Below are 15,941 nucleotides of genomic sequence, written 5' to 3'. Positions count from 1 at the left end.
AGATAAAAGGTTAAAGGCTTTAGCGCCCTCTAATGGTTCTAAATGAACAACACCATGATGACAAAGAAAATAGTAATAGCTCAATCACTAGAACAGCGACTTTTTCTTGGCCAGAAGTGTTTCCTGGCCAGAAGTGAATGCACTAATTTATCTCCTGTGTAGAACTGATCCCAATAGAATAATTTTCCAATAACCAGCCTAAACACTTGCACAGTCAAAATATTTTTTTCCCCTTTTAAGTTACATCAAAATTGTCTGGATATCACAAAAAAAGCTAAGGTACAAAGCCCAAAACTCTGTAAACAATAGAAAAGCAAGATATAAAACGAGATAAGGGACAGTCAGAGACAAAAGTTAAGAAGGGACAGATTTTTTTTTAAGCTGACAGAACTGGCAGCTATTTCATGGCCACCATAGGTCAAAGTTGCACATAAAAGTCAGGAATTAACAAAATGACAATAAATTTTGATGAAGCATTTTCCAAAATAAATCACATCATAGACCTTGGACAACAATCACAGTAGTCTTAATGTCACTAGCACTACCGTTTTGTTTGTTCTGAAAACATTTTAGCATTTTATTTATTTTAAATAGATTTGAACTATTATTTATCTAAACTATAACACACAAAAGATACCAACACGTGCAACTATTTCAGAACTTAAAGGGCTAGCTCACACAAAAAAGAAAATTGTGTCATCATTTAATTAACCTCATGACAATCCAAACCTGTATGACTTTATTCTGTGGAACAACGACTTCATTCAAAATAACTTTGTGTTGCACAGAAGAAAAGAGGGAAGTTGATGATGACAGTTCTCATTTTCTGGTGAACTATCTCTTTAAATAAATCATCTGGCATAAAAAAAAAAGCAGCAAACATCAAGGAAATCATTGATCATCTCCATAAATTATGAGCTTATAGACTTATAGAGCAAATAACATTTCCAGGGTGAACGGCATGTCACAAAAAAAAAACATGACAGTATAGCATGGGGGACAGAGGAATAAGACAGCCATTGAGAAAGTTAGTCTATAAGTGTTATTGTTGTACAAAACCGAATTCAGAAGCCGTGTGCTGATAAGATGATCTCTCATTTTTGATGCAACCGTGTAGCTTTAAACTTGGACATCCTCTTGGGTGGCTCCTGAGGGGCTTCGGGGCCCACCTCCTCCAGCTTTCTCTCAGGGATTGTGGGTAAGGCAGGAGGAGCGATGGTCAGGTGTGGGATGGAGCAAGGCAGGGGATCCTTTTCAATCACTGTGCCTGTAAAAGCCTAAAACACAAAAACATTTAAATATTTAATGAGAATACTGTTATCCTAGAAAGACTGCTCAAAATGATTCCAAATTCTGGACTGAGTAGAAAATAAAAAATACTTTTGGTCCAACTTTATATTAGGTGGCCTTAACTACTATGTACTTACAACAAAAAATAAGTACAATGTACTTACTATGTTCATATTGTATTGCAAAACACATTTGGTGCTACTGAGGAGGGATACCGGTAAGGTTTAGGACAGGTTTGGTGGTATGGGTCAACAGTGTAATTATAAATGCAATTACAGATGTAATTACATGCAGGTATTTTTTATAAGTGTAAGTCCAATGTAAAAAAAAAAAAAAAGGTAGCACTTTATTTTACAGTCCTGTTCCTCATGTACATACTATGTACTTATTATAGTAAATACAATAACTACGTAATAACTAGGTACTAATCCTGAACCTACCCCTAAACCTAACCCTACCCCATGTAGTTACCTTGTGTTACCAGAACTTACTTAGATAAATACACTGTAAGTACACTATAAGTACACGTACTGTAAAATAAAGTGCAACCAAAAAAAATTACGTACATTAGTGCATTGCATCAAATTTAAAATCTAACTTTAAGGGTTAGTTCACCGAAAAATGAAAATTATGTCATTAATAACTGCTTTGTTTTGAACTCTCTCACAACAGACACGGAAGAGAAGACAATGCTGAATAAAGTCGTAGTTTTTGCTATTTTTGGACCAAAATGTATTTTCGATGCTTCAAAAAATTCTAACTGACCCTCTGATGTCACATGGACTACTTTGATGATGTTTTTCTTACTTTCTGGACATGGACAGTAGACCGTACACACAGCTTCAATGGAGGGACTGAGAGCTCTCAGACTAAATCTAAAATATTTTAAACTGTGTCCCAAAGATGAACAGAGGTCTCACGGGTTTGGAACGACATTAGGGTGAGTTATTAATGACATAATTTTCATTTTTCGGTGAACTCCACCTAATTTTTAACTCCACCTAATATAAAGTACTTTCTCGGGTACAAGATTTAAACAATGAAAGTGAATGAAAATCTTTTTTTTTTTTTTTTTAATCACACTGCACTATGGGTTGAACACATAATTCACAATAAGATCAATATCATGCAATTTGAATATGGACTGGGTGAATTTCCATGTTATGTAGACTTTAACCAACAGCAGTTAGTCTTCTGTACCTCAAAGCGTCCATTAGTGCGGGGGCTCGTTCCAGTGGGGCTTTCCTCCTCTGTGATGCCATCGCTGGTATCACTGTGTGTGGCGTCATCATGGCTCCACGAGCGTCCAAAAGCAGCACGGCGCTCTTCGAAGTCAGCTGTGCTGCTCTCGCTGGTGTCACTGCACACGCTGTTCTCACGGCTGCGGGACTTCAAAATGGACTTGCGTGGTATTGGCTCTCCATTCACCAAGTCCACAAACACCCTACAAACAAACACATGTCAAAATGTAACCGATAAAAACAAACAAACAGTGAAATAAATCAATAAAAGTAGATGAATGATGTTTCCCATTAAGCTGTCACCTATAAATGTCCGCTGGGCTTTTGATCTTGTAACTTTCATGAGGAGAATGGCCATTGCTTTTGCCACTTTGCTTTTTTCTCTTAGCTTGCACCTTTTGTTCTTTTCTTTCACTGAATTTTAGAGTGGTGTTCTTGCCTGTATTTATCCTGACCTTCACAGGGAAAATAGAAGATGGGAAGAAAGAACAATGCAAAACTTTTTATTTTCTAGACAAACAGGACAAAGTAATTCAATGCAAAAATATATACTACCGTTCAAAAGTCTGGGGTCTGTAATATTTTGTGTGTGTGTGTTTCTGAAACAAGCATCTTAGGTTTACCGAGGCTGATTTCATTTGTTTTTCATCAATCATCAACGTCACAATGCCCATCAGAAATCATTCTATACTGATTTGCTGCCCAAAAAACATTTCTCATATTAATGTTGAAAACAGTTGTGCTGCTTAATATGTTTGTGTAAAACACTACATTTTTTAAGATACTTTAATGAATAAAATAAAAATAAAAAAGCAGCATTTATTTGAAATAGACGTCTTTTGTAAAATTATTTTAAAGCATTATGCAGCACTCAAACCTTTTTGAATTCTGCAGTATGAGAAAAGTAGATAGTTGGAAGACCATTGCCTGCTTCTTCATCACAATCTTCCTCCTCCTCATCATCCTCAGGGTGCGAGCCATTAGTGCCGTTCATCTGACTTGTGATAGATGATGGAACCCAGCCATTTTCCTTCTGATGGCCATTAACCTGGACATCACTGCCTCCGTCTGCCTCCTTCTCTTCCTCTGAGGAGGAAGTGGTGTCTTCTCCATTAGTGTCTGTGCTGTCCAATCTAAGGGAGAAAATAGACCAAATCTATGAGCATACTATTAAGGTCATTATCAATGTAGGGTGCCTTTTGGTGCCCTGTACATAACTAATTTGCCATGATAACTTAACATAAAGATGACTATGAAAGGGTGTTATATTAGGCTGTTTTTATAGTCATAACATAAGCATTACTTGGCTCTTTAGATACATTTTGAAGATATTTGTTTAGTTTTGTGTAAGAGGATGCAAATTGTTTTGCTATGTCCCATGCACTTCTCATTAAATTTGAATGATAGTAGGATATTGTCAAATCATAAAATGTAAAAAATATTGTTCTCCTATTAATATTTTGTTAAATAAGAGATTACTTAATATATTACTTAAAAGTGTATTGATAATTTGGTAATAAAAACTATATTTTAATTTAATAAAAAAAAGAAGAGTTTGTCAATGTCTCTTGAATGGTTGTCCAACCTGTTGTATTGGGGAATCTGCCCCTTTAAAAAAAGGTCAACCCCTTTAGTGACATCAGGACAACAGATTTATTGTTAACAAGTTGCACCAATACTTTATTGTAAACACTGGAGGAAGTTTTTATTTTTATGTTGGCTTGGCAACAAGCCAACATACTGTTATGCTATTTAAACTTATTTTTATCTTCTTTATTATTCTTCTGATAAAAAAAATTCTAAACGCTACTCCTCCTAGGGCTTTAAAGCCACAAGCCCCAAACTCGGCAGACACCTGCGGGATAGAGGGGTGGTGGTTGCTATATCTTTTCAGAGTGATCAGACTTAAAGTTTTTTTTAAATTAATTTTTACATGTAAAAATTCATTACCCATAGACTTACATTGTCTGAGAAAAAATTGCGCCCCTACAGTTGCAATGAGATTTAAGGGAGAGTTTCGTTTCACTTTTAAACCGGTTAAAAATACAAATTTCCTTCAAACTGACAAGCTAAACCAACATATCTGATTAGTACAGGGGTTAGGGCTCATTAATAATTTATTTCTGGGCAAAGAGCAGTCAGACGAGAGAAGAATCGCTGCTGCTCAGCTCAGGCTGTCAACACGGAGCTCTGAACGAGCGAATTCATTCTTATTTAAGACCTTTTAAAAAGGCGATTGCACGCAATCCACACGTTAGAACACACCAAGAGCTAAATTCAGATGTTTCTGAACTGTTTAAAGTAATAACATGATATATTCGCGGCAGCCAACTGCTCGCGAGCTGGCGATGTATTTCTCTGAACACTTGAAGTCCACAGAGAATTTACAGCCTTTCACGTCGCAGCGATTGCTCAGCGTTGCATAACATGGTAAAGCAGGGAGCTACACTGAGACCAAAAGGGTCGCATGCATCACTGATTATTTTTGTACCTACTTATGTGTTATGCTATGATTTAATATGACCATTTATTAAAACAGAAATGTGTATTTTAAGAATACGTTTTATAACGTGCTCCGAGCATTCAACACATCAAGTTGGCTTCAGCCCCGCGCTGCGGGAAACTGAACTGAGCAGCTGATGACGCGTGTGCACGAGAGAGAGCCGTGCGTATCGCGGACAGGGACATCAACAATGAACCGAGCTGTCGTTCAGGACGTTCACTTCCTCCTGGACCTGAACGAACAAATTCAAATCGCAGTTTAAATAAACAGAAAAAAGAGCGAAAAGCGAAAGAGCTCAATTCAGCAGCGCGGTGTTCTGGTGTTCAGGGAGCAAGCAGAGACGCGTCTCAAAGTCTTCTTGCTTTTGTACTGACAACAAATACATACAAAATATGTCGAAATACCCGTGTTGGAAAGTGTGTTCGAATAAGTATGTGGTTATGTCTTAAGTGCAAGTAAAGAGTTGCAAAAAAAAATCGGATGTGTATCATCATAATGGATGCGTTTGTCTCTTAAAGGGACCGCGCCTAATTTACTAGCACTGCTGTCAGTGTCTTTAATGTATGAAAATGAAAGTAAATCACTCACTGCTCTTGACTGAATTACCTTGTAGTACAAGAATTTATCCAAAGTCAATCCAAAAATCAGATAGAATTGTTTTACTAGTGGGTGCAGGCCACTAGTTCATTTATGTAAGTGAGTATGGCAAAATAGTGATCTGTGAAATATTATACCCACTAATTCTTCATACTGTAGGCTACCAGTGAAATTGATTTAAAAAAATAATAATTAAGGACCTGCCCATGTTTTGCTTAAGTGTTTCTTTCTTTAATTATTAATGCAACCTTTTCACACCACAGACTGAACCAAATTAAGCATTTCTTGCTTGGTAACTGTTCAACAAAGTATTGATAGTTGTGTAAATATTGTCATACTGACAGCTGTCTGAAGTTTTGGTTGATTCCATTACATATCTTTTTATCAAAGTTATCCGAAATTATCAAGATGAATTTGTTCTGAGTTATTGTCATATATTATTACCAGTTTCTAAACTACAGCAAATAAACTGTGATTATGTGAGAAATGTTGAAGGTGTCTGAATACATTTTGGTTTGATTGTGTATTTTATCTTACAGTGAAGACTATGCAGTGCTATTTAAAATTAACAAAAACAAACTTAAAAAAATGTAAACATTATGTAAATAGCACAAATAAATAAATAGAATGAACATACAGTACAAATTAAACAATTTTAAACAGTGTGTAACTGCATCATCTATACAAATTGTGCTTGGACCCCTTATGATCTCCTTGATTTAAAATGCATTGTTTCAGTTATCTTGTGTGTCGTTGCCCACAATGCGACGGTGGCAGGACTGTGAAATACATACACGAGAAAAATAGGGACGACTTATTTCACATCCAGCTAGACAACCCTGTCATAGCTGTTATCATAGCCCAGGCTTTTTATTAAAAAAAGAAAACAGCAAGGGAGCATGGAAAAAGACTGTTGCAGGTGTATTTTTTTATGGCATTATTATTTGTATTAATTTTGCAGCGGGGTAACTCAATGTTGGACACACAAGTACTTTGGCTCTTTTGCTCCATGGCCAAGATGGCCAAGCCAACATCAAAGTTAGTTCACTAACTTTTAATTCTAGTTATTTTTACTGTTTTAGAAAGAAGCCTTGTATGCTCACCTAGGCTGCAATTACTTGATTTAAAAATACAGTAAAACCAATAACAGTTTTCTATTTTGACATTTTCAAATGTAATTTATTTCTGTCATGGTAAAGATGAATCATCAGCAGCCATTACTTCAGTCTTCAGTGTCAAATGATCCTTCACAAATCATTTATTGATCAAGATCAATTTCTTATGATTACAAATGTCAAAAATCATTGTGCAGCTTAATATTTTAGTGGAAATTCTATATTTTACCGGTATCTCTTATCTTGAAGCTCCTCCTGACGTTCTAGTTCATCAAGTCGAGCCCACAGCTCCTCCTCTGATAGCACCCCTGTCGCTCTCTCTTCTTCACTTTCATTCTTCTCCTTTTCCTCCTCCAGCTTCAACAAATACTCCTGTTTAGGTTTAGAGTTGGGTTTGTGGGCCAGACGATGTTTTCCTGTAAAAGCACAATAGGGGGGTAAATGATCAACAGAAGATAAAACAACCCTAAAACACAGAAGTTAACATGAAAACTAGAATTACCTTTGGTGACTACTTCCTCATTTATAACTTCTTCTCTAATGTCTGCAAAATCTCCAGTATCCTGTTATTTAAAAAAAAAAAAAAAATGGTAGACTTGATTGTTTCTTCCAGAGGAGAAAACCTCAATATGAGGTCACACATGGTTAGGACACTTACACCAGTCAATTTTTCAAGATCATCTGTAAAGTCGGCTCTGTTCTGAAAGTTCTTCATCACTTTCTGTAAGTCATCTAGTGTATTGTTGACATCTGGAAAAATAACACATCAGGTCAAGCTGTATGGATTATTCAAAATTGGTCAGTGGAAAATCTTATTAGAATAAAAATGAGCTCACGTTTCTTTCTGTGTTCCACAAGAGCATCAGCTTGTTTGGCAGAACACTTTGCAAACCAGTTATCCCCGAGGAGCACCGTTAACTCATTAGTGTGAACTAGCTTTCCCGGCATGAAAGCCAAGGGTCCAAATGGTACCTATCATGTTAAAAAAAAACATTGAAACAATCAGGGCTTAAAGTAACAGTGACACAGTGACATTACTTTCTTCATTTTCAAATCTGACAAATAAAGGCCTGCTCACACCAAGAATGATAACTATAATAGCACCAAATCAATTGCCACATGCATTAAAGCGCACACTGAAATTATGCTGCCTGTCACTTTAAATGCTCAAGCTCTGATTGGCTGTTAATGTTTTTGTTGTACATCAGCTAGAAACAATTGCTCAAAGTGATTCCAACTATATTGCTTCTTTATGTCACTATCATAATAGTCGTGTGTGAACTTTCCTATTCTCGTAGAATAACAATGATTATTAAAACTTTATAGTTATACCTATCATCCTTGATGTAAACAGGTCTTAAAACAAGCTAAAACGGTGTGAATAATACGCTGATGATAATTTAATATTTTGTTGCTCAGGCATAAAAAATGTTTGTGTGAAGATTAATTTGGGTGCGTCTTTAATTGAAAAGTGCCACCATACCATAATATCATAAGACAACTTGTCAGGCAAAGTCCTGAGGCGGTCTTGAAGAGATTCATAGTCATTTTCCACTTTTTTCCTGACAGTCAGAGAGAAAAATGAATCGCTTAAAAGGAAATTGTTGGTTTGTTGATATACAAGTGCTATTTTTGTTCCACCTACTGACAATCTTTTTAAAATAGAAAAAGGAATATAACAAAAGCCTATGGAATCTTTCATAACCATCAACATTTATACAGTGATTCACAATATAAATAGCATTTCCATTCCACATGTAAACCTTCAGGAACCAATGTATAACAAATGACTAGCTTACATGCCTCAATGAATAGTCCCAGCCTGAGAAACACTGAAATGATACATTGATAATAACGTAATGCATGTCTGAAACGAGACATGTTAAATTGCACGAGGACACCCACCAGTGCTCAATTTGACTTCTGCAATCTTTCACCACCTGTTGTGGAAACAGACACAATTTGTCATTTCATAACAGCTGAGATTCCCAAAATGCCACAGACAACCAGTGACAATCACTGCTAAACTATCTGCATTATTCTAGTAATGTGAATTGGACATTATAGAGAGAATGAATGAGATATTGAGGACAAGGTACCCTGTAATGCATGTTTATGGCAATGTCTATGTCAATAAGAGTCTGTAGACTAAGCTAATAAGTCCCATTGCACAAAATTAAACTCTTTTTAAGTACATTAGCATTATTTGCCATATATTTTACATTATACATTGCATACCCTAGAGTTTTTTTTATTATTATTATTGGAACTCACTTTGATCTCTCTCACTCTCTCAACCATCATTAAAAATGATTTTTTTATTTATTTACAGCAATAAGAAGGATATCGTTTTCGGCATTATGACAACCAACATTTAAAGGTTAATGTACTTGTATGTCAATTTTTTTTTTAATGATCTACTAAAACATACAAGATATCTAAATACAGAAAGAGAATTTCTTTCTTATTGAGGTCCAACAGGATATGTCCTTTAAGAGATTCACCCACCAATACAACAATAGAAGGCATGTCTGAAAGCATGAGCAGACATGCATTATGTTTTTTCTTTTCTTTTTCTCTCTCTACCTAAAAGACGTGTTGCTGAGGGCAGTGCAACACAGAACTTTCCAGATCTTCTAAATAAAAATCTTTCAGTCTTGTTGATTTTAAATGTAGCAGCACAAATGTAGCTTTCATATGTGGCTAGCTGAGGTTTATCCTCCAATGTCAACACACAGGTAAAAGACGCTGTTTGTTTGCCTTTCACCTACTAATGTCACTCAAAATACCATGCAAACATAAATAGGTCAGTTAACCCTTACCTTCACATGGAGTCATTTCACAGCATGTAAACTACCTAACGTTACTGTTACAACAGTACTATAAGCTTTTGCAGCGTGGAAAACGTGCTGGAACAAAGGTTGTTTTGTAGCTACTATACATTAATAATTTACTGTTATAACCACTGAGATACATTGCTTATAAATATGCACGTGCATTTAATTACAAAGTATAAGAAACACATACACTAATGCAAAATAACAGTTTGTAACAATCTAGAAAACAGCAACACGTGACACACACAGAACTTTCCAGAGAAGGAAACGCGTTCCTGCAAAACCAACATAAACATACGACAAATGCATAAATGCTGAAGATTGATCACGTGCATGGACATTAAACTGTGATATCTGCAGGAATGCACTGGTGGTAACTTAACGTTAAATGAAATAAACTTTACTCCTGACCTTTTTGTGCTCCTCTTTTAACCTCTCAACGCCTTGGGACAGATCTTTACTCGGTTTGACTTTTCCAGTTGCAGCCATTTGGTCGTGCAAGGATGCCATCCACAATAAAACAATGCTTTTTTGTTTAAATATCCAAACACTGAATGCTCAGGGGTTTGAAGTCCTATAGAAATGTTTATGAATGCAATTGGATGTGTTGCACTCAATCTGTCGCCTCGTAGTCATCAATGAAGCAGAACAAGTGGTCCAGTATATCGAGATTGAGATCATTTCACACGTGCATGCTACGATGTCGAAGTTATCCCGAAATTTCCTCTTGTTTAAAGTCCACCGATGGCCTGTTTGCCCAGCGCCATGTTCATCGAATCACGGATGTAGTACGTACTCTGGATATCTGTCCTCCTACTACAACGATACAAACACGTGATTGCCTCCTAATTAATTTCACTTTCATTTATGAATAACAAATCCAAATTTTAAGAGAAAATAAATTTCCTTATCCAAACTCAGACTAAAAATAACTGTCAGCATAAAATTGTATAAGACAACGTTATTCTCCTGCCATGAGTAATTACAATAGACTGTATAAAAACAGGTAAGTTAATTACTTACGAGGAAAAAAATATTTTCATATAGTAACCATAAAAGGTTCTGTTAATGGCAATATTTGTTTGATCAAAAACGTAGATCGCTGATTAATGCCTTTATATGACCGGAGGAGGGTCGTGTAAACAGCTGACTATATCATGTGACAGGAAGTTGTAAACGTTAAGGAAAAATGTAACATAAATAAATAATTTTTCTTTTCTTGTCAGTGTTGTTTCAGTTTGAAACTTTTCAAAAATGTCTCATCTCAGCTGCTTTAAAATAAACCCCATTATAAATAAATAATTCTACTATTTTATTTTCACCCGGTTACTTTTATTTTGAAGAAAAGACAAACCGTCCTCGGTGTCAGCAACGTTTTCCGGAATGGTCTGTCTTCACCTTATGATCCTCACATTGAAATGCTTCTAACTGCTTAAATATATTTCCATGTGAAATTCGAATTATTTATTAACATAAGGAATTATTAGAGTGCTGGTGAGTACTGACACTTGCTCATAAAAGTGACTGAATCCTTTTTTTTGTTTGTTAAAATCATAGTTTGGTCATGTCATTGGAAAAATTTTAATATCAATAAATATATAACTTAGAGATAACATTTGATCATTTATTTAACTCCTATTTAATATAGCTGCTTTTAAAAAATGCATTAATGCTTATTTATATATTTGTAAATTTAAGTGTGGATTCAGTTTGATAAGTCAAAACTTATTCAATAGTTGCCAAATGCATGTTCATTGCATTATTAATTATTTTGTATTTGGTTAAATTTTTTCCCCCAGGTGACGAGAGAAGCTTTTCGGTCAGTCATGTTGAGGCACTGCAGGACATTTTCACACTGTGTCTTTAAAAGTCAGACAAATCATGTTCTTTCCAAACCAGTTAGGATTCTTTTGCCCTGGTCACCATTGACATGTACCACTTCTCCACGTGCTCATTCTACCAACATCAAGATGCGCTCATACTTACAGTACATGAAAAGGAAAGTCAAAGGTGCACCAGCTCCTCCATATGATCATGTGTGTCAGGTTGGAGATCCTGTGTTACGTTCACAGGCTGCGGTGGTGGAACCCGGAGCCATTCAGAGCCCAGAAGTGCAGAAAGTCATAAAGACCCTAGTCAAGGTGATGAGGAAGCTTGAGTGTGTCGGCCTGAGCGCACCCCAGATTGGTGTTCCTCTACAAATACTAGCCTTGGAGTATCCAAAGAAAATGCTGGAGGATAGCTCAATCGCTTCTGTTGAAGCTCGGGGTCTGGTGGCAGTGCCTCTTATGATTTTTGTAAACCCACAGTTACGTGTACTAGATGGACGCACCGTCATCTTCCAAGAGGCCTGTGAAAGCATCTGTGGGTTTTCAGCATCTGTTCCACGCTACGTGTCTGTGGAAGTCTCAGGTAAAAGTGAAATAAAATGCCATCTAAAAAACATGTATTATTCTCTGAAAGTATCAAATCAAAACAGATGTTTTTCTTCTTTGGAAAGGTCTTAATGAGAAAGCAGAGCCTGTCAGCTGGCAAGCGAGTGGATGGCCAGCCAGAATACTGCAGCATGAAATGGATCACCTTAGTGGAGTGTTATATATCGATCGCATGGACAGTAAAACCTTCATCAATGTAAAATGGGAAGAGTATAATGAATAAAGCTTTGGGAACTTCATTGCAACCTAACCTTTTGGATTCAGAGAAAATAGATGTTCTTGTCACTCCTGTGTTATCAAAAACAAACATTTAATCACATGTGACAGTCAAACCAAGAAATTATTTTTCTCATTGAGCATTTAAAAGCAAACTAGATTAGACTTTGGCTATGCAGATAGCATTTGGAAATAACCACAACAACATCTGTAATAGTATGACATTTTTTTGTAATATAGGGTGACCTTTTATGTCCTTTTATTTCTAAACTGTTTCAAAATTGTTTAAACTGTTCAGGTTTAAGTTTTGTTTTCCTATAGTTTTCATACTTTCTGATGATAATGAATGAAAGTATTTCAACCATTTGTGTGCAGGCATTGTACATAATCGACCAATCATGGCACGCAAGAAGGTGGGATCTACAGAGTACAGTCAAAGCAATGCAAATACATGTACATATGTACTATAGAGAACACATCGGTTAAAGAAGAAAGCCAAAACCTGGACATTTTAGGCAGTTTAAAAGGACATATAAATATGAGAGTACATATGTGTAATAGTAATATTTAGAATTTAATTTGAAATAAACAAGCATGAATTCCATTAAACAATCATAATACCAGACATGTACATTTTATTTATTGATTATATGGCAGTATATCACTCTAAACCACAGTTATTGGTTTGAGTTGTTGCTAAGACAGAAAGCCATAATTTTCCAAAACACATTAATACCAATAACTGTCTGAACCCATCAAATATTGGAGTGGCCATCACACAAGCTCACCAATAAAAGTTACAAGCCATGTTACTGTATGACATATAGATTAGAAAGAGATAGTCAAGTCTACAGTGAACTTTGTTACTTTCTTGTAATATTTGTCTCTTAATACCATATAAAGACATTGCTGATTTCAAAAAGCAAAAGTGTAATAGATTGTCATGTTTCTATTTCCAAGTATTTCAGACTTGTTGTGCAACTAGCAAAATAATAACAGGCTTAATTTGGAGATTAAAAACAGTGTCTTCAACCAGACATGGTCAACGCTGACAGTTGTTTTTAAACAGAGGAAGGTCTGAAGAAAGACTTTCCACACTTACACATCATGGTATATTTATAGCAACACAGATTGCAATACACATCACCACAATACCTGCATACCTGCAAGTTGCTATGGTCCCAACAAGAGACACAGAATTTTTTAACATTTTGAATGTTGTGTTTTTGAGAGCAGTGTACTCCACCAGGACACCCAGAGAAATGAAAGACTTTACAAGTGAGGCATACAGTTTCAGGCAAAGTTTGTTCACCCTTCCAGCAATAATCGTGATACAGTATTAGACTTTCTAAATCACCCACTTCCTGGGAGAACTGCTGATGATGTGCAGCAGAAATACTTTTGTGCCTCTTTTGGCTATTCGCTTTTTCTCCTTGAGGGGGTTGTATTTTTCCTGTTGGTTGCACGTTGTGTTGTGTTAAATTGCACTTTTGAATAATATTACAGTTGTGGTCATGGATCAGCTGGCACTCATAGCACACCAAAAATGAATCAGAAGTAGAACCATCCATACAAAAATGTTTTTTCAGGGAATCTTTTGATTTTTCCTTTGCTAATCTAATCTGGTCTTGTGTTGAATAAAGCTCTTCAACTTTGTCTGAGCATAGTGCTAAAGTATGTCCTTTAATTTTGCACTCTCTGTAATGAGAACACTGTGAACTGTGCATGTCTTTGCAATTTTCACACTCGTAAATATATAACTGATCTGGAGTGATACACTCACACAACAGTTTTGCTGCTGCTTGTCTCTCGGCATCACCTTCAAGTTGATCTTCAGCAAATCTTTCCAGTAAACCTGGACTGATGAGTGAGTTTCCCTGCTTTGAATCCTCATTATTCCCCATGTTTGACTGTGAGGGCTCTCTCTGTAAAGTCTTGCTTAAAGGCTTCTTTTTTGGTTGCATATAAGAAGAGTCAGGTGGCAAATCAGAAATGGACATCAAGTGAGAAGCATCTGCCTGCTCTGTGTACAGATCCAGCTCAGCGTCTATGCCACCAGTCAGGATGGTGTCTGAAATACTAATAGCATTTGACTTTCTCTTGGTGTTCTCTAATGCTATCTGAAGACTGTGGCCTGCCTGCCTCTCCTTGACTAGCCGTAGAACCCACTCCACATCTCTGTCCACAGAGCCCAAGGCCGAAAGTAGCAGCTGGCATTCCATCCGAGCAATGAAGAAACCACATGCAAGACTGAGTAAAACATCAGCAGGAACTAGTTTGGAGTTCAGCACCAGCTCTTCTTCTTCATTAGGACTTGAAGCTTGGTATCCAAGCAAACAAAACAGCTCTTTAGCCTGCTGAAGTGTCAGTGCAGGTTTGATCAAATGGGTGAACATACCTGAGAACATCTGGTGAGGAGAAAGAGACTATTTAAGGTAGTGAAAACTAACAAAATGTCATTGAAACTAATAGAAATCTGAAGGTGGGGCACCAGTATTTCCACATACATACCTTTACCACTCTATACTCTCTTCTCCAGGGGTAGGCGTAGAGATTTAATGCCGCGAGCTCCAACACTTCAAACGCCTTGGAAAGTTTCTCAAGCCTCATTTGGCCAGTTTTAGAGAGAAATGTATGGAGAGACTTTTCCATCACTGCCAGTGAATCTAATCCATGTAGATTGTGCATCTTCTGGGCATTGCCATTGTGAAGCAGCATCTCAACTTCCTTACAAAAATCCTCATCCTTGCATACCAAACTTTGATCCCCCTTCTCAATTCTTCTCTCCAAGTTAGTCTGGTACCTATTGATGAGACCATCCGCTGTCTTTTTATGAGCAGAATTCATCCTAGAAGAAACAATATTGTACGTTTATTTACTGACAACCAACTTATAATCATTAAACATGCCAATAATCACAAGAGATCTAAACAAACAATCACGTTTCTATTTTGCATTACTTTATTAACGTGCACAGTCGGGTAAAGAGAACTAAAAACTACTATATGAAAATGTCATCTAGAGATGATATATATATATATATATATATATATATATATATATATATATATATATATATATAAATTGCGTTCAACATGACTAGTAATTGAATATATAAGTGGAAACTTAGACTATTAAAAACCATCTCTAATGCTACTTATAAAACAACAAAGTGAAAGTGATCCAAGATCACTTTCCAAGATCGAAATTACAGTTTCGTCAGATTATCTACAACCACCGTTTTAAAGAATTCTGTAGTTATAAAATATAGATTTTTAAATGAATATTTAATGTATATCACATTGTTGGACAATAAATAACATAAACTACGCTACATTTTAAACACTGTGTATCTTGTGCCAAACAAAACCACCGCCACCTATATTTTTCTAAACTAACTCGTTCAAATTAAAACAACAAAGCTCTCGACACACTAACGCCGTTCACTTTAGACAGTACGAATTAAATAAACTAAATGTGTTACCTGATCAACGTTCAACGCCCAACAAACACACACAAAACACTGCTTTGAAGAACGTCGTTGTTTCCTAGTGAAGAAACTTTTTTTTGACATCACTTCCGTGTTCGCCTCACGTGAATTGTTTTAGGGCTGCAATGTCGTCAAATTTGTATCAACTAACAAATACATAAAAAATTAATTAAGTAAATATAAGATTATAAAAAAATAAATAAAGTAAAAAAATTAT

General features: G+C 36.1%; 3 protein-coding genes across 3 annotated transcripts; 1 reads left to right on the top strand and 2 right to left on the bottom strand.

Annotated features, from left to right (window-relative positions):
- LOC113118255 (unconventional prefoldin RPB5 interactor 1-like) lies at positions 1-10,663 on the bottom strand. The gene is made up of 11 exons (XM_026287300.1): positions 9,995-10,663; positions 8,652-8,686; positions 8,230-8,308; positions 7,583-7,718; positions 7,405-7,496; positions 7,249-7,309; positions 6,976-7,162; positions 3,409-3,664; positions 2,835-2,986; positions 2,491-2,734; positions 1-1,277 (listed from the first exon to the last, which is right to left on the bottom strand). The coding sequence occupies exons 1-11, from the start codon at positions 10,091-10,093 to the stop codon at positions 1,095-1,097; spliced, it is 1,524 nt and encodes a 507-aa protein (XP_026143085.1). The 5' UTR covers positions 10,094-10,663; the 3' UTR covers positions 1-1,094.
- A 265-nt stretch (positions 10,664-10,928) lies between these two features.
- Positions 10,929-12,257, top strand: LOC113118254 (peptide deformylase, mitochondrial-like). Its single transcript, XM_026287299.1, has 3 exons — positions 10,929-11,077; positions 11,383-11,995; positions 12,084-12,257. Exons 2-3 carry the CDS (start codon positions 11,410-11,412, stop codon positions 12,239-12,241), a joined length of 744 nt encoding a protein of 247 aa, XP_026143084.1. The 5' UTR covers positions 10,929-11,077; positions 11,383-11,409; the 3' UTR covers positions 12,242-12,257.
- A 39-nt stretch (positions 12,258-12,296) lies between these two features.
- LOC113118253 (spermatogenesis-associated protein 2-like protein) lies at positions 12,297-15,801 on the bottom strand. Its single transcript, XM_026287298.1, has 3 exons — positions 15,719-15,801; positions 14,746-15,082; positions 12,297-14,642 (listed from the first exon to the last, which is right to left on the bottom strand). Exons 2-3 carry the CDS (start codon positions 15,079-15,081, stop codon positions 13,296-13,298), a joined length of 1,683 nt encoding a protein of 560 aa, XP_026143083.1. The 5' UTR covers position 15,082; positions 15,719-15,801; the 3' UTR covers positions 12,297-13,295.
- Positions 15,802-15,941: the final 140 nt, after the last annotated feature.

The sequence above is a fragment of the Carassius auratus genome, chromosome 18 (assembly GCF_003368295.1).
Source record: "Carassius auratus strain Wakin chromosome 18, ASM336829v1, whole genome shotgun sequence".
Classification (NCBI taxonomy): domain Eukaryota; kingdom Metazoa; phylum Chordata; class Actinopteri; order Cypriniformes; family Cyprinidae; genus Carassius; species Carassius auratus.
The sequence above is the reverse complement of the archived record's forward strand: the minus strand, read 5'-3'. Positions and strand labels throughout refer to the sequence as shown.

Bases quoted from the DNA above. Each gene is read 5' to 3' on its own strand.
- LOC113118253 (XM_026287298.1), bottom strand. From the start codon at position 15,081: ATGAATTCTGCTCATAAAAAGACAGCGGATGGTCTCATCAATAGGTAC. The intron at 14,643-14,745 runs GTATGTATGTGG...TCTCCTCACCAG, and splicing joins GAGAGTATAGAGTGGTAAAG to ATGTTCTCAGGTATGTTCAC.
- LOC113118254 (XM_026287299.1), top strand. From the start codon at position 11,410: ATGTTGAGGCACTGCAGGACATTTTCACACTGTGTCTTTAAAAGTCAG. The intron at 11,996-12,083 runs GTAAAAGTGAAA...TTCTTTGGAAAG, and splicing joins CGTGTCTGTGGAAGTCTCAG to GTCTTAATGAGAAAGCAGAG.
- LOC113118255 (XM_026287300.1), bottom strand. From the start codon at position 10,093: ATGGCATCCTTGCACGACCAAATGGCTGCAACTGGAAAAGTCAAACCG. The intron at 3,665-6,975 runs GTAAAATATAGA...TTTCTCCCTTAG, and splicing joins CTTCAAGATAAGAGATACCG to ATTGGACAGCACAGACACTA. The intron at 2,987-3,408 runs GTTTGAGTGCTG...TTCCCTGTGAAG, and splicing joins ATACTGCAGAATTCAAAAAG to GTCAGGATAAATACAGGCAA.